At 42.8% G+C, this 24,682-nt stretch overlaps 1 protein-coding gene across 1 annotated transcript in view; it reads right to left on the reverse strand.

Moving 5' to 3' along the window:
* Positions 1–3,634: 3,634 nt before the first annotated feature.
* The window catches only part of LOC310682066 (uncharacterized protein), a 32,060-nt gene continuing 11,012 nt past the window's right edge, over positions 3,635–24,682 (reverse strand). The window contains exons 7-15 of the mRNA XM_083450310.1: positions 23,240–23,343; positions 21,697–21,757; positions 17,826–18,009; positions 15,116–15,481; positions 12,816–12,980; positions 10,170–10,363; positions 8,272–8,332; positions 7,565–7,704; positions 3,635–5,593 (exon numbers count right to left, since the gene is read on the reverse strand). Coding sequence (XP_083306436.1) covers positions 5,495–5,593; positions 7,565–7,704; positions 8,272–8,332; positions 10,170–10,363; positions 12,816–12,980; positions 15,116–15,481; positions 17,826–18,009; positions 21,697–21,757; positions 23,240–23,343 — 1,374 coding nt within the window. The 3' untranslated portion in view covers positions 3,635–5,494. The remainder of the gene's footprint in view (positions 5,594–7,564; positions 7,705–8,271; positions 8,333–10,169; positions 10,364–12,815; positions 12,981–15,115; positions 15,482–17,825; positions 18,010–21,696; positions 21,758–23,239; positions 23,344–24,682) is intronic.

Raw genomic sequence — 24,682 nt, forward strand, 5'->3', positions numbered from 1 at the left:
AAAGTTCAGAAAAGTTGCAGGAAGAAAGGACAGCGCTGACCGGCCACAGCAACGCGGCTTCACTTCGCTGTTTGCGCAACGACCCACAGCGCCGCTACCCCCTCCGCGATCCGGAGCCCCTTACGGGGTCCCTTCAGCGTTTTGGGGGCTGCTTCTGGCGCCCGCCGGGTCCCGAGACCACAGGCTTCTGCCACCTGTGGTTTTCCTGAATGGGTCTCCGCTTCGCCGTAGCGGACGACCCGTTTACAGCGGAGCTCCCTTCTCCTTACTCGGAGAAGGCAGCCATTACCGGTCGCGCCGCCTCCGGAAGTCTGATAGGCTCTTTTTATAATTCTGTTGCACACAACTCCAATATCTGAGAGGTGTGTGATTCCATGAGTGCTTATCCAGGGTATGTGTTTCCTTTAGAATGAGGGACAGTCGAGACTGTGGGGTCTTTATGATATATGGTTTATTCACACACACACACACACACACACACACACACACACGCGCGCACACACACACACACACACACAACCCGAACCTATGATGAAGGGGTTCACATCATTAAGACCCAAAGAGGGTTTTGCTTCTCCTTATTGTTTAGTCGTTTAGTCGTGTGTGACTCTTCGTGACCCTATGGACCAGAGCACTTCTGCTTCTCCTATTTCAACAGGCTCTTTTTATTGCTCAGTCTCCCGGCTGCCCAACCTACAGCCTGCCAGCTTCTACCTTTAAGCTCACATAACTGCGCAACTTTGGCCTTTGTCACCATCCTATTTGTCTTATGGCACAGAGGCACTCCCTTTGTTACCTTAATGGCCCATACTTAAGGTAAAGGTAAAGGTACCCCTGCCCGTTCGGGCCAGTCTTGCCAGACTCTAGGGTTGTGTGCTCATCTCACTCTATAGGCCGGGAGCCAGCGCTGTCCGCAGACACTTCTGGGTGACGTGGCCAGCGTGACAAGCTGCATCTGGCGAGCCAGCGCAGAACACGGAACACCGTTTACCTTCCCGCTGGTAAGTGGTCCCTATTTATCTACTTGCACCCGGAGGTGCTTTCGAAGTGCTAGGTTGGCAGGCGCTGGGACCGAACGACGGGAGCGCACCCCACCGCGGGGATTCGAACTGCCGACCATGCGATCAGCAAGTCCTAGGCGCTGAGGCTTTAACCCACAGCGCCACCCGCGTCCCCTAAGTATGGCCCATACTTAGAGAGCCATTATTTCATCAGGAAGCTAGCCAGGCTGTTCCAGGAATTGAACCTATGCTGATCCCAGGAATTAGAAGGCAGTTCAGACATACAGCCTACTTCCCCTACACATAACAATATAGTGGCCTCTTTCCTCTTCTGCACCTCTCCTAGCTCACCACTGGAACTGCAAGCCCCAAATCCTTCCCTTCCCTTCAGACCTCTAGCTTCTTTATGCTAAACATACTCTCCTTATCTGGTCAGCATTTTAAATGGTCAGCATTTTAAAACAACTTGCCAGTCCCAGACTGAATTGCAGAGCTGAACACAGCTATCAATTGTATTGCATCCTTCTCCAAATTCTACAGTGAAGTTTTGGATCAAAATGAATATACTGTATGCACCGTATTTTCAAAAAACAAAACAAAACCCCACAAAAACCCCCACAAAAAACAAAAAAACCCCACTGAAAAGCATACAAAAATGGGCATGCATATAAAATGCATACACCTTACATACAAAATCTGAACTGCAGAACTTTAACTCCACTTGAGTAATTTCTCTAGTTTTTTTTTAAAAAAATCATCATTTTCTAATATTCATACTTTCTCCTTTTTGAGCTTCTTTGTACATGACCCAATTATTTTAGCTTGAAAAGAAGCCACCTATTGCATATAAGCCATGTACACATTATACACTAAACTGTCCAAAATCTAATTGCACAAAACCCAATTATTATAAATACATACATAATAAATCACTTGGCACATGATTGAAACTAATAATTAAAATTTGTGCAATAAGTAAGTCATGTGAAACTTTTATGTGGCATTCACTTATTATGTAAGATTCAATTACACAAGGCTTATTTTACAACAAGAGCCATTAGTTGCACAACTTATCTACTGTATAACTAGACAGGTTTCTATTCATCCAGCCTGGGCTGCCAGCAAATAATGTCCAATTCCTTTGAACAGTGTTGAAAATAAATGAATCACAATGGTTATCTAGCACATTTCACCCCATGCAAGGGGCTCCCTACTGCCAGAGAAACTGCACAGCTGTTTGTAGACCACATTTTTAAGCTGCACAGGCTACCGCAGCAGATTGTCTCTGGCACAGGAACCCACTTCACTGCTCAGTTCTGCAAGGCATTCAATGCAGTGGCTGGAACTGGAGCTGAGCATCTCTTCTGCCCACCATCCAGCTACAAATGGCAATGCAGAGGAAAGGAAATCAACTATGCAGCAATATTTCTACTGCTATGTCAATTACCAGCAGGACAATTGGATGGCATTCCCCTAGCTAGCAAAGTTGACATACAATAACTCTTTGCATGCCTCCACCAAGCAAACTCCCTTGTGAACAATGGATATCATCCTCACACCTGCCAGACACCGGCTCCCCTCTTGTCAGTGCTGGCTGCAGCAGAGGTTGTGGAAGAAGAAGAAGAAGAAGAAGAGGAGGAGGAGGAGGAGGAGGAGGAGGAGGAGGAGGGTTTGGATTTGATATCCCACTTTATCACTACCTGAAGGAGTCTCAAAGCAGCTAACATTCTCCTTTCCCTTCCTCCCCCACAACAAACACTCTGTGAGGTGAGTGGGGCTGAGAGACTTCAGAGAAGTGTGACTAGCCCAAGGTCACCCAGCAGCTGCATGTGGAGGAGCAGGGAATCGAACCCGGTTCACCAGATTACGAATCTACCACTCTTAAACACTACACCATACTGGCTCTCACACTGGAAGAGCTGGAAGCAGTTCAACAGTTGCTATGAGCGCAACTTGACCGCCCCAAAGTGACATACCAGAGGACAGCTGATGTGCACAGGCAACCAGGAACTCTGATCCAAGTGGGGGGTTGTGTCTGGCTCTCGACACAGGATCTGCCTTGGAAAGCCCTGTGTAAGAAGTTGAACCCAAAGCATATCAGTGCCTTCGAGGTGGATGCAGATCAACCTGATAGTGTTCCACCTGCATCTGACCTCTGTGAAGATCCACCCTGTGTCTCCAGAAGGAGGCATATAAGATGCTATCCAGCTAACTTGGGGACTCCAATCTGGATTTGTTTTGTCCACTCAAGTCTGCTGGAGCCCGTCTTTGCATGCAGTGGAAGTCCCTAACTCACCAAAGATTTCATACTCACTGGCTACCCTCACCTGGTTTAGCCGGCCAGTTGAAGCTGATGACAGATGTCTGATTATGGGCCAATCTGCCATTAAACAGCAGCAGCCCAAACACTTTAAGAAATGCCTAAATAAATTATCTAATTACATCACCAAATTATATACGGTGGTTGGAATTACAGACAGATGTACTTGGAATCTCATAGAACAATATATCCAACAAGTTTTCATGTGTCTATCAGGGAGTGATAGTCCAGTAGGTCCAATGTCTTAATGGGTGTATGTAGGATTGCAGTTTTGGATGGATTTGAGCTGCAATATAATCATACACCAACCTTATTTGGGCAGCTGAATTTATTTTTTTAATACATACAATGTATAATCTTATAATCAAAACGCTCGGGATGACAAATAAGGATTAAAACCAACAAAATAACAAAACAAAAAAAATCAACAACACACCATTATATATATACATATATATTAAAAAAAGGAAAGTTGGTTTAGAATGGGGCAGAGAGACTTAGTAGCAATAATTCATTATGAAACTCAGGGCAGAGGAATAAAATCCAGTAGTAGAACCAATGTAGAACATAATTTAAATGGCCTGAGAAAATAAAAAGGTATCTGTCTTGCTCCAGAAAGATATGAAAGCAATTGTACGGTGTGCATCTCTGATGATGGCATTCCATCGCCAAGGGATCAATTCTGAACAGGCTTTCTCACACAGCTTTGAGATCATTATCACTTTGATGGAGCCTTGCATGGATTAGAAGGCTGAAAGTCCAGCCTGCGTCACCGCAAAATCAACTCACAAGTGGCAAACAGATATGGGCACAGTTCCTGCTGATTTTTATCTTCATATTGCTAGCCTAGGGACAGGATCTTCCTTATGTTGGTTTCCATTAGTGCATAACATTACTTGAATCTAGCTCAATGACTTTGATAAGACAGGAAAATTGGGGTTTGGGCTTTCATTTTAATCATTAATTCACCCACTTCCATCTCAGTCATCAAAACAATTCTTTTTGCTCTAGCCTTTTGAATGACAGCAATATCTCATTTCCTTGCACCAAATATTCCTGTGAACCTTTCCTCCCCCTCCTTCTTCGGGTGACCTGCTCTCTTTCCTTTGCTGTCCTTTCTTTCATTCTTGACTTTCTTGCTCCAGTATCTCATACTCTCCTTCCTATGCTTTCCATAGCACCCCTCACACTATTACTCTTTTGCAAAACCAGAACTTTATTTCACTCCTACCCTACCCTCTAGAATCGCCCCAGTCTCTGGCCTGCTTTCTTTTGACTGTTGCCCTAAAAGCTTCCCAATGTCCTACAAAATCACTAAGTTCTCTTCTTCCTCTGGGAACCTCACCTTCTCTTTCTAGTCAACACGTTTCCTTCTGAAACATCCTACTGATTATTTTTGGTCCTGGCAGATATATGTGGAATGCGGGCCAGCCTTCAGATACCAAGGCTTCAGAGCACAAAGGGTTTAAATTGGCATGTAGGGGAATTTGGGGCTGTGTCCAGGCCCTGCTTTCAATTTCCCATATGCCTCTGGTTGGCCACCACAACAAAAAGATGCTAGACTAGATGAGCTATTTTCTTGTGTTAAAGGTATAAAGGGATCCAGTGAAAATGACTAGTCCCAGTTGGTATTTTGTATTGACTGAAGTTTCTGGCCAGTTTTCAAAGGCTGCCTCATATAAAATGCATCACAGTGATGCGAACAGGAGGTAACCAGCACATGGAACACTGAATCCAGACTCTCTGTCCAGGTAGGACTTTACCTGGTATGCCAAGATGGTATGAGCAGAAGAGCAATGCTACCCAGGAGTAACTTGGAAAGAGGGATACAATGGTTCATGGTATGGAAAGGTGCCCTGAGGTCCAGGAGAATCAACAGTTGCACTCTTCCTGACTCTCTCCCAGCAAAAGACCCCCATCAGGGTGACCCAGGCAGTTTCAATGCCAAAACCAGGCTTAAACTCCAATTGAATTGGATAAATAAAAAAGCCCCCCCCCCTCAAAACAGCTGGCAAAAACTCAACTCAAGCACTTTTCTTAGAGTGAAAGATGCAGTTTCTGTGATACAAAACATTAGCCATGTTTTTTCAACAAAAGAGATGCTTGTATAAATAAAAAAATACTGCAAGACTGTTAGGAAGGAAATATATACATTTTCAAAAGAATTTTCCTATTAACTTGGAATCTTATAAAATCGTTCCAACAGTGCTCTTTGTATGCTACCTGGCATTTTTTGGTGTTTATCTCTGAGATCTTCTATTGCTGTCTTTGTCTGAAAAAAAAATCCAGAAAATATTATGTTTATTTTTATATAACCCCAGAATATATAAATGCAAGTGTAAGTTTAAAGTATTTAACCCTTCTACACAACAGAGTGGCTGTGGACCCTAGTAGGTCCAATTTTTAAGTAGAGCTCTGTCACTTAATATTCCATGCAATTCTCAGAGGTCATGTGTCCTGTTGTGTTCCATCTTTTCTCCCCTCCCTTTAATTTTTTTTTAAAAAAAATGCAAATTACATTTAATTTATGAGCAGAGCAATCCTAAATCCAAATATACCGGGTGGAGAATGGCATAGAAGTGCCCCTTGTCCTTAGATCTAATGATCTACCAGTGGAGAACCCATGTTCACCATAGAATTATTCTTGTTATTGTTATTCATTTATTTATACCCTGCCTTTTCCCCTGACAGGGACTCAAGATGACTTACAGGTATCAGAAAGAAGCAATTAAACATTGATAGAATTAAAACTCTCTGTCTCTCAAATCTATTTAAAACAATAAATCCAGCATTGCACCAGCCCTTTCTTTCATTAAAAGCAATCAATTTCAAGAGGCCTGTTGCAATGAAAAAGTCTTCATCTGCCAGCAGAAGCACAACATGGAGGGAACCAGTTTAACTTTCCTAGGGAGGTAGTTCCAGAGTCCGGGAGCAGCCATCAAGAAGACCCTCACCTGAGTCCCTACCAAGCAGGCCTGTCAGGGTGGCAGGACCAGGAGAAAGGTTCCCCCTGAAGATCTCAAAACCCAAGTTGGTTTGTATAGGGGAAATACAGTGAGCCTGGAACTAAGCCACTTAGGGCTTTATAGGTCATAACCAGCACTTTGAATTGCACCCAGAAACAGACCGACAGGCCAGTGAAGCTGTTGTAGCAAGGGAGTTGTATGTTCCTGCTATACCCATGGAAAACTCTATTTGCATAGATGTACTACCAGTGATCTTCCAGTGGTAGCTGTCATTAGGACCGGAAACAGAATGTTCCAGGGAAGAACCTCAAGCTGGTACAACTAATTATCTTCTCACTAAAACCAAAGGAAGCAGGGAGGAAGACACAAGTGGGGTGGAAGGAGGTAAGTTCAGCACTGCCCCACTTTCCAGCCTGGTTGCTCCAAGCCAGCAGGCCTTTAAAGGTGGAGTGCCTCTCTCCACCCCTTTCCACGTAGGAATTCACACCAGGAGACCTAATTACTCCTACTGAAATTAATGGGAAAGTGAAACTAACCCCACAACCTTTCAAAATAAACTTGTGGAAATATTTTCCCCTGTATAATCTAATCTATTTTTAATGTCTTTATACCACTATAAAGCACACTGGAGGGCACCCTCCCGAGTTTTGTAATCTTCCCCTTTTCTCAAATTCCCGGTGTGCACAAAAGAACGCATCAGAAAATGACAGGAGAGGCTCACTGAAACCCAGGAGACAATTTTACCGTAGGTTAATTCTGCTACACTTTCTCTGTCTTCAGGCAAGTGTTGATACTTTCACTGTGTGAACCTGCAACACTGGTTTCTTATCTGTAGTGCTCTTTTGAAAACCAAAAACCATATTAGGCAATTGGGGTACGCTGGGTCCCTTCCATTATTTCTATAAGCCCAGTATTTTACCTCAGCATTTTTTGGCCACTGTCATTTTCTCTTCCGTTAAGTCCAATACTTCAGCAATGCATCTCTTCTGTTTTCTTCCCCAGGACTTCCTGATACTCCAGTGAGGAGTTTAAGTGAACACCTATACATGTCTACTCAGAAGTAAGTCCAGATGAATCGATCTCAGGTAAATGGGTGTAAGATTGCATCCTAACCATGTAACCTTATGCATCCCTACTGAAAAGCAAGAAACACTGAACTCAGTAAAATGTACACCCAGAAAAGTGTGCATAGGATTGCACTCCCAGAGTACTACATTACGCATATGCCTTGTACTTTAGAACATAGGTATTAATAAAATCTAGTACACCAAACTTACCTTTTCAACTAGTTCTTCAACTGTTATATTCGGATCATAAGGAATGGGATCTCCTACATAGGAGCAAAATTTGACTGGAAACCCTCCATATACAGGAACAATTGGCCATCGGGTACGTTCATACAGCCACTTAAATGGCCCTGTGTGTAAATTTTTCAAAAATTCTCATTTTTAATATATGGTAATATGATATAGTCTTAGGAATGAGAAGAAGCCTTAATAATAGATGAGCAAAGGCCATGCAGTTGGTGCTAACTGTGCAAAAAGTATGTCTAAATTGTCATGCACAATAAGCAGCCTCAACCCATTGTATAATTATACATATTTTAAACCTCATTGATTTCAATGTGCTAATGTGTGCACAAATACATACTAGACTACAGTACAAGTAAATCCGCATTACCCGGCCATGGACCAGGCACAACTGGACACCTAAGCAAATTCAAAGAAACTGAAGAGGAAGAACCACACAAACAGAGATGGAGCAGGTAAAGGAAAAAGAGCTAGGATAAGACAGTGTGATGCAACGCAGAGAAGGATGTATGACAGCATAAAGTTCAAGATGACAACAAAAATATTCCAGGAGAAAAATTCTAAACACCATTATACAGAAGTCCAACTGAAGCCAGTGGAATTTACTTATGTGTAATGTGTTTAGCCCTAGGGCATAAGCTGATATGGGAAGATGCAAGGGGAATCAATCTTACATATTTTTCCAAGTGCTCTGTATCCTTCCCGAAGATTTTTTGTAAATATAGGGATGATAGGCTGAGAAAGGTGGGAGAAAAGTAGCCACAATTAGGGCAGTAGTTCAGCCTCCACTACTTAAATATCTTGTACTGATATCATAGTTATCCTCCATGCACAAAAAGGAAATCATCTCATGGATATTATCTCCATGTATAAAAAAGGTGTTGTATGGTAAGATGCCACAATTCTGAAACCAGTTTTCCAATGAAAGTTATCACTTCAGCTATGTCTCTCAAAATTTCAGCATCAGTATTTTAAGCTCATTAAAAAGGTAAAGGTACCCCTGCCCATACGGGCCAGTCTTGCCAGACTCTAGGGTTGTGCGCTCATCTGACTCTATAGGCCGGGAGCCAGCGCTGTCCGCAGACACTTCCGGGCCACGTGGCCAGCGTGACAAGCTGCATCTGGTGAGCCAGCGCAGCACACGGAACGCCATTTACCTTCCCACTGGTAAGCGGTCCCTATTTATCTACTTGCACCCGGGGGTGCTTTCGAACTGCTAGGTTGGCAGGCGCTGGGACCGAACGACGGGAGCGCACCCTGCCGCGGGGATTTGAACTGCCGACCATGCGACCGGCAAGTCCTAGGCGCTGAGGTTTTACCCACAGCGCCACCCTCGTCCCAGTATTTTAAGCTCATTACATAAACTGAAATGGACACATCTCAATGTAATGATAAACTATGGTTTAGTCCTTACATTAATAAGCTTTGGCTTTTTGCGTTATAATAATTTTAATAATAATTTATTATTTATACCCTGCTCATCTGGCTGGGGAAACCCAGCTACTCTGGTGCATCTGTGAGATCATCAGAAACTTTCACTTCATTGTCAAGTAAACTCTGAACTATGTTTTATTGAAACAATGTTTGAAGTTTAACTAAACAGCTTACCAATTTCAGGCATAATGCTACATTGAAGTTTGTTAAAAATGAAAGTGAAAGCTTCCCGTTTCCCCCTCCTAGTTGGGGAAGGGGAGGGAAGGGGAAGGACAAGAGTTTGAGACTCATTCACATACTGTAGTGATAAAAGTAATGTCACTGCCAATGAAAATTAGAGCAAGTTACTCAGCAATTTAATACTAAGAAAATGAGTGGGTGAGAATATTCATGCATCTGTTTGCCGTTTTGAAAAAAGGAGGGGATTCCCTTTCATTAATCATCCCAGGGTGCGGTCTGGAGCCACATGAGACCACCACCTTGCTGAAGCTGAACTGATGTGTGCCTGGCCACCACCCGGGAATCACATGGGCACCACCCAGGGTTACACGGTGAAAGAAAGGTGGCATACAAATGAAAGGAAATAAATAAATTATATTTCTTCAGCTGTCGTGGGGCATGAGCCCAAAGATAAAAACTTTTAAATCTCACTGATTTCCAGTGGGAAAGAGTTCACTCTCATTTCTTTAACTCTCTTATGCCCCACCTAACAAGTTTTTTGAAGTTAGAAAATATCAAGTGCATAAGACAAAAGGAAAAACCTTTGCTTTAAGGATCCAACCCCCTCCCCTTTGGATCATGTTAATGTATTTTACCCTCCACAAGTAAGTTTAACTTCCCTCTAAAGTTAAATGCATCTGGTGCACAGGCACTGCTGGTCATTGTCCTATTGAAAGGTTGTAGCCTTTATCCTGTTACTAGTGTATCAGGTGGAGTTGTCCAGCCATGAGATTTCTCATCCCATGACACGTCCAGACAACCTGCCAGTATTTTCTCACCACACATGGATAAAACGGTTGTAGCATCACTGATCTTTCGAAAGGTTCTCTTACGGCTTTGCTGCAAATGCGTTTTCTATTCAGGGACACAACAAAAACCAGAAACACACACTTCAAATCTACAGCACCTGGCCACTCACCACTTTTGCATCTCTGGCCACGTGAGCAAAGCCTTTGCGGCTACCCCACAAGAGACTGTAGTTTTCGTCACTAAAAAGTGCTTCTCGGGCTCCACCTGGTAAGACTCCAAGCAAGTATCCCTTTCTTAGAATTTCAACACATTCCTCTCTTCCATCATGTGTAAGGCCATGTACTTTATAAAACAGTTTGATACCTGCAGGAGAAATACTTTGTTAAAGGGAAAACACACTATATAAAACAAGTACATCCTGCACATTTTAGACATAAAAAAGTGAAAGGTTTGCCATCTTTTATGAAAGATAGGTTCAAATGCAACAGCACAATTTTATACACTTCCACTCAGAAGCCAGAACCAGAGTTCAGTGAGGCTCACTGCCAGGTAAGTAAGTGTAGGACTGTAGCCTAAAAGTTGGCATCTGTCATGTATGTAATAAAATTAAATTATGTTTATCAGTTGTGGAGAGAAAAGGCATGAGACTGCAGGGCTAACAGAAAGCATCCATTTGTGTTTCTGAGCATTACATTAATTCATCCATGCAAACATGCAGCTTGTTGCACATCCTTTTTTGGAACACCAAAATCTTTATATACACATTACGAAACCAAAGCTTGATATATTAATCCCAACATCTAACATTTAATTTGAAAGCAAATCTACATGCCATTCATGCAGCCTGCTCCTATGTAAATAACTCCTACTGAGTCCAATAAAAGTTACTCAAAATTAAGGGCAAGATCCAACATAGCATGAGCAGCATTCAGTAACATGAAGAGACTTCACCTTCCTCAGCTGTAAAGCCTCCTATATACCCCCATAATTTGCTCTGGAGGATTAGAGGATCCTCTGAAACAGAATTTATGGGCATTTCGTGGGCTAGGGAGGTAGACAAGAAACCCAAAATCCATTGCGCACCATTGGATGTTGTCCTAAGTTTCCAAGGGTTTCAGCCTTAGATATTGCAAATGGATTACCAGGGCTTAATTATGCATACTGTATAACAGTGTTCTGAGATGTGTTTTTATAAATGCATTAGATTCCAATGTTTCTCTTCCTCTTTCATCCAAGGCAAATGTATCAAACATAGAAACCCACAGTTAATTTAACAGAGCACAGCTGCCAACACATGATCAGTTGTACCTACTCTGAGAGTGCTCCTTAGCTACTTGACAGAGAGAAAGTGGGTCTACAGCCATACTATCCTAAACATGACCAATCTTGTCTGATCTTGGAAGCTAAGCAGGATCAGGCTTGGTTAGTACTTGTATGGGAGACAGAAAGGGAGGGGGCACAAGCACACTGACTCCTGCAGTACTAATAGTTACCTTGTTGTTCTGGAGGGCACCATCCCACGCATAGACACAAATACACAAATCTCTTAGTAAACTGAGATTTTGTTTAATAATTGATACTTAATAACTGAGTGCTGAGAACCTGAAACAAATCACTAAAAATAAAATGTGTTCATTCAACACTTATATAAACTAGTCATATCTAAAAGCTTTCAAGGTCAAAACTTATTTTCTGAAAGAGGCAAACAAAAATATTGCTCTTTAAAATAACAAATTGGGCTTCATGGATGTGGGCTTAAAACACTCACACACAGAACAACAACAACAAAAACCCCAAAGGAAACAAGACTTGAATCAGCAGGCGGCATTCAGGTAGTTAGAATACACAGAGACAAGACATTATAGTTAGGCTTTCAAATTTAGACATAGGAACATAGGAAGCAAATTGTTTAGAAAAGAGGGGAGAAGGAAAGGCATTGGATAAGGAGAGCTGAGAGCTGGCAAAACAGCAATGGCTCCAGGGAGCATAGAAAGTGAAATACAGTGGTACCTTGGTTCTCGAACGGCTTAGTTGTCGAACAAATTGGCTCCTTAACACTGCAAACCCAGAAGTGTTCCAGTTTGTGAACATTTTTGGAAGCCAAACGTCCGACATGGCTTCCCCTTGAGTGCAGGAAGCTCCTGCAGCCAATCAGAAGCTGTGCCTTGGCTTTCGAATGGTTTCGGGAGCCAAACAGACTCCCAGAACGGATTAAGTTTGAGAACCAAGGTACCACTGTATCCCTTTGGAGGAGTCCATCATTCGTGTCTTTTTCTATGTGCATCTTTCTGGACTTGTCTTGTAGTTTTATCAGCAGGTTAGCACATCTTCTAAGGCATCTTCTGGGCAGTATACGCAGTTAGTTATTCTTGGTTTGTTGAGGCAAGTAATTGAATCCTTCAAATAACTTTCCAGGAGATACTACATAAAGTGCTAATCTTGGCCTATTTTGTATTTTCAGAGGGGTACTAGAAACTGAAAGAGCCATCCTACACACCCCGAGGTTACAGAGAAACACTAGTCCTTGGGCACATCTGTATAAACCTATATAAATGTAGAAGCAAACTAAAGCCAATGTAAACACAACAAGTGGAAATGTCAATTATGACATACCTAGGGACTTGACTGGGGGTTTCTAAAATTGCCCCTGAGACTGGCCATTTCTAACACTGGTCCAGGCAAGATGCATATTATTTCCTATCAGCAGTGCAACAGTACCCAGATATGCCTGTGTTTCAGGACTAGCATTTTAAAATTATGGTGTACATTTTAAAGTTTTGCAACACAATGCACATGCACACCCACTACATTTTACCTGGTATTTTGGAAAAATGGTAATCAACCACTGATTGGCAGAGTCTGCCTGTCTGCAAATAGAGTCTAGATACAAAGTAGAAATAGTCTAGAGGAAAGGCTCCATGGTAAAACACAACAAGCCCTGGTCCTTCTGGTACTTTATCCATCCCGTGCACCTCATAACCTGTTCAAAGCACAGAATACAAGAGTTTTAGCATTGCTTCAATCAAGCCCCTAAGATTAGCAGAAAGCAACAGAAGAAATTGCAAGGAATGTCCAATGTTAGTAGAGTTATTGCAGTCAGAAATGGACTCCAAATTAATTTTTTAGTCTAACAGTGTTGAGTAGCCTGTATTCCCCTATTCCACTACAATGACAGCCGAACCAGATGATACTTTAATTGCACAGTGAGAACCTACATCCATGCTTAAAAGAATAATAATAAGAATAAGAATAAGGTAAGATTTCCATTGTGGTCCTTCCTTTCCCAGCAATGATTTTGACAAAAATCAGCCTCCTAGACAGGTACGAGGCTTAGGGCAGAAACTTCCACCAGTAGCTCCCCACCCCCCACCTCACTGCTGGTATTTTTTAGATTGAGAGGCAAATGTTCATTGGCATTGTGGCTGTTAAGGGAAGGATTTAACCTCCTTCCTACATGCTTTGGTCCCAATTATCATCAGTTCCTGTGCCTGTGATTAATTTCTTTAAAATTCAGACACAGTTGCACTTACCCATTACTGCAGCTCATGAAAGCTGAGCCTGGAGCTCTAAAGGAGCTGTTGGTTCAGAAATGAAAAACTTCACCCAAGGCTTATAAAGGACCTACAGGGCTGGATGCAACTAACCTGACACTCTAGGGCTTCTCTAATGCAATGGGGCTTTCCTTGTTCTACTTCCACCAATCTACTCTGGAGGGTCAAGAGAAACCCTGGAACATCATGTGTGGGGAGGAGAGGAGGGATCATTCCATCTGGCAGGCAGAAATACTTGTGCTGACAGAGCAACTGTAAAAGCCCAACAGTGAATTCCTCTCAGACACTTCACCCCTTCTTGGTTCTCAGCCCAGCCCTGATCAAGGCTGAAGCTTACACACCTCTCAAATAGCCAAAAGTACAGCCAACTGGGCAATCTGATGACAGGTATGAAACTCCTGTTTGGCCATCTCCCCTGTTCCTATGGTATTGGGCTGTTTGCATGTGAGGGGTGCTCTGAGAGCCAGCCTAAAACCAAAGAAACTGAAACCTGGGGCTTCTAGTCTGGGAATGGGGATGCCTCACGGTCACAGGTGGTGCACAGACCTACTGTTGGGTATCTCCACTGTTCCACCCTGGGAAGTGAAACCCACTGCATTTGCTGAGACCCTACATTCATGTAGCACAGGGACTGTAGATGTATCTGGTACGCATCTTGTGGTGGTTTGAATAATTATGCTTTCACTTCCAGGGATGTCAGCACTTTTACTAAATTACCATTCCATCATGTAAAAAATAAAAAAGATTTTAATGATGTATGGAATCTTCATACAATAATGATAACCCAAGTCCCTGTTCATGTAGTCAAGTACCAAAGTGCCATAAAGCAGAGCAGAGGGAGAGAAGAGAAACAGGGCTATTCTGTCACCTCTTTGGCCCTTCCTCAAGTGTCACTCATTGGCAGCCACTCTTATCAAGCTACCTTTCATCCCTGCAAGAAATGTAACTGTTAGAAGTGGTACTTGATCTGCCTTTTAACTATTCCCTCCTCGTGCCTTTTTCCTTGTCTGTTTTTGTCATTTGAAGTTGTGTGTCTGAGGAAAAGAACTGCTTTGCTGGTGACTTTTGTAAGCCACTCTGGGAACATAACTAAATGGATGTCTACTCACATTTTCAGCTAAAGTGCAGGGTATAAATAAATAAATAGTAGCTAGAGGTCTACTCCTAACACCCATTGAGTTCAATATGGCTAACTCTCAGGTCAGTATGAATAGAATTGTAGCCTAGTGATACAATCCCATACTCATTAGTAAACACCACTGAGGTCAGCAGGACTTCTTCCAGGTAAACATATAAAAGACTGCTGCCTACACAGTTTTAGGTAAGTCGATAATGCTACCAGTTCAGCTTACAGGGCTGTTGTTAAGCTTGCTGAGATAAAAGTATGAAAAGTGCTTTAAGCACTTGAACTGCATGATACAAGTGAATATTATTAAAATCGATTTCTGCAGTATTTCTAACAAAAACATTAATAAATAATACTTTTTAAATTCATGATTAATAAATAATCCTATTACCCAAGTTGTCCCTGTGCAATTTGAAAGGGGGAGAAAATGGTGCTTACCATGCCACACTGTGCCATACATGTCCCAAAGATAAAGCACTGCCCTCCTTCCAGTGTCCCATGACTTACTGAGATAATCATCTCCTTTTACCTTAATCTTTATCTTGTAAATATTCAGAAGGAAATTAGAAAGGTAAATACATCCAAGAATGACTAAGACAGGTGACAGCAGAATTATGAATGGTGTTAATATCACAAAGAGGTACACCGTATAGTCTGTGAAAATCCCTAGATAATTATTTGGATACATCCAATTTTTCAGGAGGTCCATGAGCCACGTCACTTCTTCTTGTTCAACATAAGAAAATGAACTGATCATCTTCCGTCTAAAAAATTTAAAAAGCAACTTGGCCAAAAAAGAAGTTTCTTAATGTTGGCCCTAGATATAGAAAAGAAACTTGTGGTTAATGCAGTGCAATTATCACAGCAGGTGTCATGTTGACCAGAAAATCAAAGCCATTTTTGGACTGCCAAGCCAGGAGCATCCCAGACCCTGACACTTCAGTGCCCAGCCCCTGGTGATGTCACAGGGCAGCTTTGCAGATAGAGGCTAATTGGGAGAGGGGGGTAGAGAAGGGCAGAGCGCCTCTATTTGCACCCAGCTGAAATTTGTAAACTGCACACACAGTTTTCTTAATGTTTTGCTATTGTTCTTGTTAATTATTATTATTGTTAATAATAATAAACCCAGCTGGAGATTCAGACCTTACACCTGCCACCTGGAAGAGGCCAGGCAGGCCAACTTGGAGGCTTCATGATAATCATAAAACAATTAAAACTAGTAATAGTAATATTAAACTCAGCTGGAGATTCAGGCCTTACAACTGCCACCTGCAAGAGGCCAAGCAGGCCAACTTGGCAGCATGATGTCTGACGTGGTTTGTTATCCCTTTTCGATGGTGTCCAATTTCAACAGCCCCAGCCAGGGAACGGATGACCGTGCAATGCTACATGTGCCTACTCGTAAGTTACTCCCACTGAGTTCCGTGGGAATTACTCCCAGGTTGGTCTCAACCTGGTTCCTGAGCAGCTGCCTTGCGGAAATGGCTTCCAGCCCGCGCCGCGTCCCTCAGGTCCCTGTCTCTTTCGTTCCGCCTCGGCATCCCTCTCCCTCCGAGCTGGGCTCCTCCCCGCCTCCCTCGCGCCAGAGGCCGGCCAAGCTCCCCCTCGGCTCCGCGAGTGTCGCGCCCTCGCCGCTGACTCACCTTCGCGCGGCTTCGGATCGCGGCGCTCCATCAAAGGTTCAACCCCACCATTCCTGGCGCGCGGCGGAGACGCCGAGGCGCGCGCAGGGGCCTCGCCAAGTGGGCCCAGCGCAGGTTTCTTTATGGCGGGGCGGGGGGCAGGTAGGGAATTTGCGGGCCAGTGAGGTGTGGGGGGGGGGGGGGAGCCGCAATGCAGTGTGACGTTACGCGGCGGCGTCCGGTTGCAGAAGGGGAAGGAGACGTTCTGAAGAAACCTCTCCTCACAACCAGGGGCAGCTGCGCCTCTCGGCCGCTTCCAGGCTTTCCTGTTGCGTCACGCGCCACTGATACGGTGGAGAAAGGCTTTGTGTGAAACATAATATGAACCCCCCCTACCCGCGCTGGGCTGTACCACTTCAGAAGGCAGGTGGAGATTGGCATCTTTCAGTGCCCCTTGCAGGGGGAAAAAATCATAACATAAGAGGAGGATTCAGCCCAGCCTGGTCCCCATCCCACTTAATTGGCATGTAGCTGCTCTGTAGCATTGAAACATACCTGCAGCCTGAAGTGGTCCTACCCACGCAATGTATTGCCACAGGCGGGGCAGGGCCAATAAAACAACAACTGAGAATAGAGAAGGAAACGAGAGGGAAGTGGTTCTAAGAAGAAGTGAATCAGCCCTGTACGGAACAGCTTGTATCCCCCCCCCAGTCCATTTTTATTGGTTTCTTTAGACATACATTCATCATACCACATTGTAACAACTTGATTTTTCTGTAATTAAACAATATATATTTAAAACACAATAAAAGGGAAAACACACACACACAAATGCATACTTATTTATTTGATTCATTTGTGATCCATTAGCATTTGACTTCCCTCCCCTTCTTACCTGGGGCTTCAGTTTTACTTAGTTAACTGCCCCTCCTAGCACAGCCATTTATTCAGTAACCTGGTTCATTGTATTTTACTATTTTTTTCCTTACAGGAGTTATTCTAAACCGGTCAAAATTTTTAATTCTCCATAATGGCATTGTAGCAAAATAAATGTCTGGACTGAAAGGAAAAACTCCAGCAGTGTTGAGGAATAACAAAAGGGTGTTTATTGCTAGCAATAAAGGCTCCAGCAATAAAGGCTCCGTGGGATTGCTCTCCAAAAGCTGAGCAAAGCCCGAAAGGGTGGGGCCTGCTTTATATACATAGCTGTTTTCTCTTTAAAGCAATACATATGCCAAAACTTCTTTCAATCTAAAGTTACAACACAATACTAATTATAACATGTATGGTCTTTCCTTCATTACCTATTCATTAAGCAAGAAAACAAAGGACTCTCTCTTGTCAAATGTAGACACTTAGGAATGTTGTTTACAACCTTGGGAGTAAAGCTGCTCCTAGCACAAGATAAGGCACAAGGCCTCTAGCGTGGCTAGTTAGCTGAGCTTATGTGCATCAGTTTTTCAAATATTGTTTGAATATATTCCAATCATTTTTTAAAAATTGTATTGTTTGATCTCTTATCTGACCTGTCAGCTTGTCCAATTCTGCATACTCCATCAATTTGATCAACCAGTCTCTCTTGGTCAGCAAGGTCTCCATTTTCCAATTCTGGGCAATCAAGACTCTTGCTGCCGTGGTGGCATACATAAATACTTTCTTAAAGTCTCTTGGAATTTCATTCCCAATGATCCCCAAGAGGAATGTTTTGGGCTTTTTGGGGAATGAGATTTTAAACATCTTTTTAAATTTGTTATAAATTACCTCCCAAAATTTCCTCATCTATTTACATGTCCACCAAACATGATACGTTGTGCCTGCCACTTCTTTACATTTACAACACTTGTCCGAATTTTTAAAATACATTAAAGCAAGTCTGCTCGGTGTTAAGTGCCACCTATAGAACACCTTCATATAGTTCTCCCTAATAGTGTAGCATGCTGTGAACTTAATGTCCTCCTACCATTATTTCCACCACTCTTGACAACTGTATATTATGACCTAAGTCCACTGCCCACTTCACCATAGCTGGTTTTACCTCCTCATCCTTTACCAACCAAACCATTCTAAATTTTATACATTTTAGATAGAGTTATATGGTTATTATATATCAGGTCCTTCTTGAATCTTGAAAGTTCTTGACCAAATCCCTTCTTTTTATCTTGTTTGAATAATTCATGTATTTGGTGATACCAGCCAGCCTTTAACCTTTTTTTTTTTTTTATCTTATCAATATTTTAAAGCTGTAATTGATTATCTTCCTCCCAGAGAATTTATTTATATGTTACCCACTCGTCCCTCATGTTGACCTCTTTTACAGTCATGGCCTCCATTGGTGACAGCCACCATGGTGTTTTTTGCAAGACAAGAGCACAGCCATTGTCGGGCTGTGCTCTGTATCCCCACATCGGCAAGGCGGGGGTCCAGAAGATCATGATCAACCATATTAAAGGCTGCTGACAAATCTAAGAGAATCAGCAGTCCCGACCCGCCTCCATCCAGTTGTCTATGGAGATCATCCGTTAGGACGACCAGATACGTTTCGGTCCCGAAACCAGGACGGAAACCGGACTGAAATGGATCTAAAGCCAATGTTTCCTCCAGAAACCTCCCAAGCTGTTCAGCAACCGCTCTCTCTTTTTTTGTTGTTCATGTTTTTATTAATAATTTTTATTAAGTTTTCCATTAAACAATCCAATCATATCACATTAATTATTCCAAATTATACCAATACAAATAATAAAATCCGAATATTTTGCCAAATTATAAATTTTGTTGGGGGTTCCCATGCTTCGAGTTCTGTAGGGTCCGATCATCTCATATTTGTGCTGCTTCTAATGTTCACCAATCCCATCTTCCAATCTTCTTGATGTTATCTTTTTTCTTAATAGCCTCTGAGTTGTTTCCACAGGTGAGTTAAAATAAACAATATTATACTTCTGTGTGAATTTTGTAAGGCTCTCCCTTTAAAAAAACACACCTGGTAAGTCTTTTGTTTGCAGTAAATCTTAACGCGTTAATCCAAAAATCTTCCTCGAATGGCAAATGCCATTTTTTCCAGCTCCGATGAAATAGACTCTAGGTGTTTCCTCATTAATTTTACCACACGATTTGCATCATAAATTAGCCTTTCCAGAGGAGATGTGCCAGGAATCTTAGAGTACAAACATAATAACAGAGTAAAGGTGTGCCTCCCCCGAGGGCTATTAATTTTGCAACATAATGGTGTATCCTGATTAAAAAAAACCTGCGTCACAGAGAGCCTTTTATTTTCTTCCCAGATATTCCAACAAACAGAGGCTTTACTTGTTATTTTCATTTCCACACAGTTTCTTTTCCTCAGCCACCGCTCTCTCAATTACCTTACCCAGATACAGAAGATTCAAAACTGGGCGGTAATTGGACAGAGCTAAAGAATCTAATGAAGTTTTCTTTAAGAGCGGACACACCACTGCTTCCTTCAGCTCCCCTGGGAATGTCCCCGTGCCAAGGGACAAATTGATAATTTCGACCAGGGGAGTCTGTGCGACATCTGGGCACACCCTAATCAGCCAAGATGGGCATGGATTAAGGAGGCAAGTCGTGAGCCTGCCAGCTTGGAGGAATCTATCCACATCAGCAGGGAGTATCTGATCGAAATGGGCCAATACTGAACCCAAAGACAGTCGAGGGGCCTCCAGTTCTATTACTGTATCTAAATTGGCAGGGAGGTCACGGCGGAGCAACAGGACTTTCTCTGCAAAAAAGCTCACAAATGCCTCACAGCTATGAGTCGAATTTGTGCTTAAATTAGCCAGTACAAATATGCTGAAAGTGGGGCATGTTGTGAAACTGGCACTCTGAGGATTTATTGAGTAAAAGAATAAGTACAATTGAATATTCAAGCAGTTCATTTGTTTTTTAAAAATAGGATATTTATTGAAAAGGTCAACAGAATCAATTGGCACAGACCTTTGTAAGCAACATGTTGATAATAGACTAAATTGTGATTAGTTAAACCAAATAAATCAAGCTTTCACTTTTAAATGCATGCATAGAAATACATAGGAAACTTAAAGGTAAAGGGACCCCTGACAGTTAAATCCAATCGCAGACGACTTTGGGGTTGTGGCGCTCATCTCGCTTTACTGGCTGAGGGAGCCAGCGTTTCTCCACAGACAGCTTCCGGGTCATGTGGCCAGCATAACTAAGCCGTTTCTGGTGAACCAGAGCAGTGCACGGAAACGCCATTTACCTTCCTGCCGGAGCGATACATATTTATCTACTTGCACTTTGACATGCTTTCGAACTGCTAGCTTGGCAGGAGCAGGGACCGAACAATGGGAGCTCACCCCTCACGGGGATTCAAACCGCCGACCTTCTGATTAGCAAGCCCTAGGCTCTGTGGTTTAAAATCAGGGCACTTCCTGATTGTCATTATTTCCACAATGCAGAGTACTAACCGTTATATGATCACGACCAGATTGTCATTATTTTCAGGTGTACCATGGGGCTGACAGGAAAAGCAGGTCAGAGAGCTAGACGTGAGGCTAAATTGCAGTTAGTTTCTTTATTAAGGAAATGAAACAGTACAAGGAAGCACATAAAGGCAAGTCCCATCCCCCAAAATAAGAGTCTATTAATTTTATTAAGTATTTGCTTCACCTGGATTTTGGTCATGATGGTGTAGGCTGTCCTGTACATGGGTGTATCCGGGGGGGGGGGGCAGGGGAGTAGCTGTCCCCCCAAATCCATACAAATCAATGCAAGTCAATACAAATGTAAGGTTCCGCCCCCCTAACGAAAGCTTGCCCCCCCCAACAAAAATCCTGGCTGTGCCTATGCTCCTGTGTCTCTCAATGACTCGATTTTCAGCCTTCTATTCCATGCATAGGTTACATCAAAATTATGGTGAAGTGATCTCGTAACAATGTAAGAAAGTCTGTTCAGAACTGGTCCCTTGGTTGTGGAATGCCATTGTCAGAGAGGCACACCATGCAATTGCTGTAATATCTTTCTTGAGCAAGACAAATAGCTTTTTATTTTCTTAGACCTTTTAAACTATGTTTTACACTGGTTTTATACTGGTTCTATTACCCTATAGATTTTATTCCTCTGTCCTCAGTTTTATAATGAATTATTGCTACTAAGTTCCCCACCTTTTAAATGGAGTTTCTTGGTTTAAAATAATTTGTGATTTTATAATGGCGTTGTATTGATTGCTTTTTGTGTTATTTTATTGCAATCTTGCTTGTTTTAATCCCTGTAAACCAGGGGTCAGCAAACTTTTATTATAAGGTTCATGTATGATTATATTGCAGCTCAAATCCAAGGCTGCAATCCAACACACACCCATTAAGACATTGGCTCTACTGCACAACCACTCCTTTAAAAATTGGTGGATGTTACTTCCAAGCACACCTTAATTCCAACTGCATCATATAATTTGGTGATGTAATGGTATGGATAGCTGTTTTGTTTGCTTATTTGCAAAGATTAGCCTGATACTTATAACAGATTATAATGACTGCCTACCCAAGAAAATTTTACACCTCATATCTAAACTAGATAAGAGTTCAGGGAATCACATGGCATGAGTGCTCTGTTGCATAATTTATAATAGCCTTAAGCTGGGGAGAAGTACACATTTTAAATCCACAACAATAATTGAAATAAAAACAACATGGTGCCAGCCCTTTCATTAAAAGCTGTCAGTTCCCCAAAGCCTATTGGAATGAGAAAGTCTTAACGTGCTGACAGAAGGACAACATGGAGGGAATTAGTCTGGCTTCTCTACAAAGGGAGTTCAAAGTGTGGCGGCCGCCACTGAGAAGCCACTCTCCACCACCCCTGCCAACCGTCCCCCTAACCGTGCGGGGACCAAGATAAGGGCATCTCCTGAAAAATCTCAAAATCCAGGCAGGTTCATATGAGGGAATACAGTCTTTCAGATAGCTTGGACTTAAAGCTGTACAGTCATACCTCAGGTTGCAGACGCTTCAGGTTGTGTTTTTTTGGGGGGTTACAGACAGCCGAAACCCGGAAATACCAGAACGGGTTACTTCCGGGTTTTGGCGGTCGCTCATGCGCAGAAGCGCTAAATCATGCTTTGCGCAAGCGCAGAAGCGCCAAATCGCAACCAGCGTATGCGCAGACACGCCGCTGCAGGTTGTGAATGCTGCGGGTTGCGAACGTGCATCCCGCACGGATCACGTTCGCAACCCGAGGGCTTTAAAGTTCATATCCAGCACTTTGAGTTGCACCTGGAAACATAGTGGCAGCCAGTGATCTGTTCTAGCAAGGGAATTGTCTGTTCTCCATAACCAGCCCTGGTCAACAATTTCACTGCAGTTTTTTTTAGCTAGCTGAAGTTTCTGAACACTATTCAAAGGCAGCCCCAGGTAGAGCAAGTTGCAGTAATTCAAAAGGGATGTAATTAAGGCATGTTGTCACTGTGGCCAAATCAAGACGTCTCAATTATTGATGACAGATACTGGTTTAGAACTGAAACAGCTTCCTTAGGTGGAAAGGAGAAACAGAGAATTGTAGAGTTGGAAGGGATTCCCAAGAGTCATATAGTCCAAGTCCCTGCAATGCAAGAATCTCAACTACAGCATCCATGACAGAGGGTGGGTGTCATCAACATAACCCTGAAACTCTGGACAACCTCCTTCAGAGGTTTCATGTACATGTTAAATAGGATGGGGGACAGAATAGAACTTTGAGGGACCCCACAGGCCAACAGCTAAGGCATTAAACAGGAGTTCTCCAGCACCACCTTCTGGGTTCGTCCCTCCAGGAAGGGACTGTAAAACAGTGCCTCCAAGTCCCATATCAGCAAGTCTGCCCAGAACCATACCACCAAGGAAACCCACCAAGAGGTGCAGCAGAACCAACAGGGACAAACACACCATGTCTCATTCCTGGCATAAGTCATCCACCAGAACATCCAAAGCGGACAGACTAGTTCTCTTTGTGATATTTATCAAATCGTTCTAAGAGGGCTCTTAATATATTTCCCGGTCTCTTTTGGTATCTGTTTCGAATATTTTCAAGAGCAATCTTTGTCTGTTAAAAGAAAAGAAAAAGAAAAGACATGAAATTATATTCAATATTTGGAAGAACGGTATTCACAGGTAGCAATATCATTACAGTTGTACTTTGGATCCCGAATGCCTTGCGACTCGAATGTTTTGGCTCCCAAATGCCGCAAACCTGGAAATGAGTGTTCTGGTTTGCGAATATTCTTTGGAACCCAAATGTCCGATGGGGCTTCCATGGCTTCCACTTGAGTGCAGGAAGCTCCTGCAGCCAATTGGAAGCTGTACCTTGGTTGTCGAACGTTTTCAGAAGTCGAACGGACTTCCGGAACGGATTCCATTCGACAACCAGGGTACGACTGTAATGGAAAAGGAAGAATTTTTCTGCATAAGAACAAAAAATAAAATCACCTTTGGCTGCAGTAGCATCAGTGGTATCCAGTTAAGTTGGAATAGACCCAATAAAAATTGATGGAATCTGAGTATTACTTAAATGCAATTGACTTCTGTAGTAATGAAATATGTTTGTTCAGTGGGCACTATGCTGTGCAAACACACAAGTGTATATGCAACCCAATACAGTGGTACCTCAGGTTAAGAACTTAATTCGTTCTGGAGGTCCGTTCTTAACCTGAAACTGTTCTTAACTTGAGGTACCACTTTAGCTAATGGGGCCTCCTACTGCTGCCGTGCCGCTGCCACACGATTTCTGTTTCTGGGTTAGCGGAGTCTGTAACTTGAAGCGTCTGTAACCTGAAGCATCTGTAACCCAAGGTACCACTGTATATATGTGTGCATTTGCCATACTTTATAGTGCAATGTCATTTTTCTTCTACAGGAGTGGGGATCCTCTAGTCTGCAGGCCAATCTTGGCCATGAGGGGGTTCGGTTTGCCCATGGGTGATGTCAGCTGACTGGCAAGGTTCAACCCTGTTGGATGCCATTTCACCAACATGCTTTCTGCAGGGAATGAGCTGATGAAGCAGGCGCCTCCTTTTCACCCTGCAGGTCAACTTTGGCAGGTGGGCAAGACTGTTCACCTATCAGTCACCTGCTGTCATCATCATGTAACCTTGCCCACCTGTGAAAGTTGTCCCAATGGGTGGGGGAAGATAATGATCTGGTTCCCCAGAAGTGGCAAATGGATTTGCATATAAAATTGTTTTTTTTTGTAAAGCGGTCTTGAGGAGCAAGATCTCTGTCTAAGCAGAAATGTAGCTAAAAGTTCTGTAATTTCAGATTGGGGGTCCATTTAGTCAGTTATAGAACTCTTTGGGTTAGCTAGCTTTTGCTTAGTGTCAATAACTTAAATAAAAAAGAGAGGCTGAATGACAAACATGCATAAAATACCAGTTTTGGTCTTATAT

Source organism: Podarcis tiliguerta, assembly GCF_965153285.1.
Source record: "Podarcis tiliguerta genome assembly, chromosome: 7".
NCBI classification, from domain to species: domain Eukaryota; kingdom Metazoa; phylum Chordata; class Lepidosauria; order Squamata; family Lacertidae; genus Podarcis; species Podarcis tiliguerta.